Source organism: Plasmopara halstedii, assembly GCF_900000015.1.
Source record: "Plasmopara halstedii genome assembly, contig: Scaffold_1768, whole genome shotgun sequence".
NCBI classification, from domain to species: domain Eukaryota; phylum Oomycota; class Peronosporomycetes; order Peronosporales; family Peronosporaceae; genus Plasmopara; species Plasmopara halstedii.
Genome location: NW_020188677.1, coordinates 2,254 through 5,226, shown reverse-complemented (window position 1 = coordinate 5,226; position 2,973 = coordinate 2,254). Strand labels below are relative to the sequence as shown.

Below are 2,973 nucleotides of genomic sequence, written 5' to 3'. Positions count from 1 at the left end.
GCAGTATATGGCAGCAAGGAAAAGTATAAAATACACTGACCTGCAGGAAATGGACGCCGAGACTGGACTTGCTCAATTGCAAGCTATATCGGTTAAGACCACATGTCAAATCGTTGCTGACGATTGATATCCTACAAAGTGCTTAATTGATAAGCGCATCAATACGCCGATTCAAATGAATGGAAACCCAGTGCCGAACTATCATGAATTTTCTTCTCAGATGAAATGTATAATAAAGGAGTCTCAAGTGGTGAAATCTCAGCTGTTGTGGTCACGAAGTAGTGGTATCGTAACACAATCTAGTGATTCCGGTATCAGCATAAGGATCTTACGAACAAGATTACTGCAGGGAGCATTGACATGGCAATTTAGTAATAGCGGTCATCAAGTTATTGACTCAGATGCACTGCGCTTGTATGTGCAGCTGAAACTCCTTTGATGTTGTACGAAGGTGAAAGATCTATCTGTTGACCGCACACTACATCAGGGCATCTGTATACACCGCATTATTTACGTAAGCCGTGCTAGCGAAAGCTACCAAGCGATCTCTGGTATAATATTGTTGCGCTAGGCCACATCCCGAAGACGTGCTGTAGTCGTCCTCAAGTTTCCATAAGATCATCTTTAACTGGCTGTCGATGCACTGGGTTTTAAATATAATTATTATCACTATTCTATTTAACTTCGACGGTCGCTTCTTACTGTTGCGTATGCGTGTCCTACTTCACACTCAATCAACCTCATAGAGCGGGTGACTTTATTTTTGGCATTTTAGAAGTCAAACACGCGATAACCCTTGACATTAATCGCATAAGGGAGAGATTTACAGTTGAGATCGTTTAGGATCTTTGTTCTTTTGCATCGTTAACAGTAGCGTAAATCTGCGACCCGAACACGCGTAAGTGATCCATTCTTCAAGGAATCATCTTGAAAGCTAATTCATATGGCGTGAAGTCGAGTGCTGTGTTAGCGTCTTCCACCCGCCATTCTATTAAACCCATTATTAATTCCGTATACTGCGGGTCTTTCCCATGATAGCCATTTTCATGCTCCACCACCCATTTTGCTGAGGCCTATATGGAACGGGACTATGCGCTTCGATGACAAATAGTTTTAATTTTGTTTTATTGTTGGATGGATCTCAAGCATTTAAGATAAGTATCCCTTTGATTTTAAATATAGTTTTGAATCTCTTGAACTTGCGAAAATACTTCATACTTGCTGTTGGTCATGAAAATTGCAACATATCTAGGTAAAGCATCCACGAAAGTGAAGACATAATTGCACCACCTTTTGAAGGAGTCCACATTGAGTCTAAGATATCTGTGTGCACGTTCGGTCAACAAAATTCCAAGATTGTCGACAACCCGTGCGCATCACTATTGAAGTTATCGTCAATGTAGTCACATACTACAAAAGAGGACCGTTTAGCTATGCGCTCGAAACCATTTTGATCTTTCAATGGATGTCTGCTGTACATGACTACACGTATTTGACCGGATGTTGCATACGTGATAGCACAGCTTTTTAGTATTTCTGGAGGACTTCGGGCTGCAATTTTGGAATTTAGCAATTCGTGTGCTACGCTGCCTAAGAGTACATGCTTCACAATGTATATCAAGGCAGTGATAAATTCGCGGCTAAGGCATATTCAGATGTTGATTGGAGTAGCAATTTCGTTGACAATGGTTCTCTCTCAGAAGTAATTATCATGATTGTCTGCGCGCCAGTGGTGTTCAAGTCAAATAACCAGCGAGCCGCTGCGCTCGGCTCGACAGAGGCTGAATCAATGACTTTCAACATTTTGAGTTCATTAACGTTTCTGGTCGCGTGCGATGCTTGAGAACATAAACACACGAGCAAGTGGAAGGAGCACAATACTGGAAAGGCAACCAAGGAGCTATCGCATAAGCCAACAACGCCGGAAAGCATGCTCAAACAAAGCACTTGCACATACGGCACCTCCCCATGAGAAGGTGCAAGAAGTAAGTTTAACGATCGACTTAATCGACACGAAGCGCTAGCTTGCAGATTTGCTGACGAAAGCACTCGGAAACCAAGAGGCCCTTGCTTACACGCGAGGTAGCAACAATCAAAACCAAGCCGATACCAAGAATCAACAAAAATTATAGATGGATAGAAGTGCTGAGATAACACCGCTTAATACTGCTGAAGAACGATGGTGCGGGTATATGCCTATTTTACATGCGAAAGTATAAGTACAAAAAGGAAGCTTAGACTAGCCTAGTGGCTCACGTGTTGTAGCTCCAGATTCATGATTCATTGATCATATTCCCCCTAAAACAAACTATAGTCACATGATGATTCGGTTTCTCTGTAGGGCACCGAGCCATCCCCTCGTCCTTCCAAATGGTTTACTGACCTTTGTATTATTATGGCATAGTAATTTGATATCATATGACAATGTTTGGACAAGAAAGACATAAAAACAACGTTATTATTTTACTTTCCGTTTCTCAACACTCCAACAGAGACTTACCTTGTTAAAACTTAAAACTTTTATTGCACGGACAGGAACCTGCAACAACTTTGGCGTAGTATATGAGATGATTCGAGACAATTACTTATGATATTGTGAAGATTCTCATACAAAGATCTGATAGAATCGGTCACTGTAAGGTTCTGACACCGAGTGGACCCAAAACGTAACGACGTAACATTTGGTTTTATCATCCTAGTTCAGGTGAAGCAAATACCCACTGGCCCTATCCAAGGCGGAGAAGTAAGGTATCATATACTTTTACGCCGTGAATTCTGTAGCAGTATTTAATTGATAAGACATCTATCCACATTTAGCGCCGGAGAAATAAGGTATCATATACTTTTACGCCGTGGAATCTGTAGCAGTATTTGATTGATAAGACATCTATCCACATTTAGCGCCGAACACACTGTGTCAGCGGTAAGTGGTGAATTATGAACGTTATATGTTATTCAACGCAGCCACTTTAT

General features: G+C 41.4%; 1 protein-coding gene across 1 annotated transcript; it reads left to right on the top strand.

Annotated features, from left to right (window-relative positions):
- Positions 1-7: 7 nt before the first annotated feature.
- Positions 8-439, top strand: PHALS_02141 (uncharacterized protein; the record flags this gene model as incomplete). Its single annotated transcript, XM_024716660.1, has 2 exons — positions 8-91; positions 140-439. The coding sequence occupies 2 exons, from the start codon at positions 8-10 to the stop codon at positions 437-439; spliced, it is 384 nt and encodes a 127-aa protein (XP_024582237.1).
- Between the last annotated feature and the right edge of the window lie 2,534 nt (positions 440-2,973).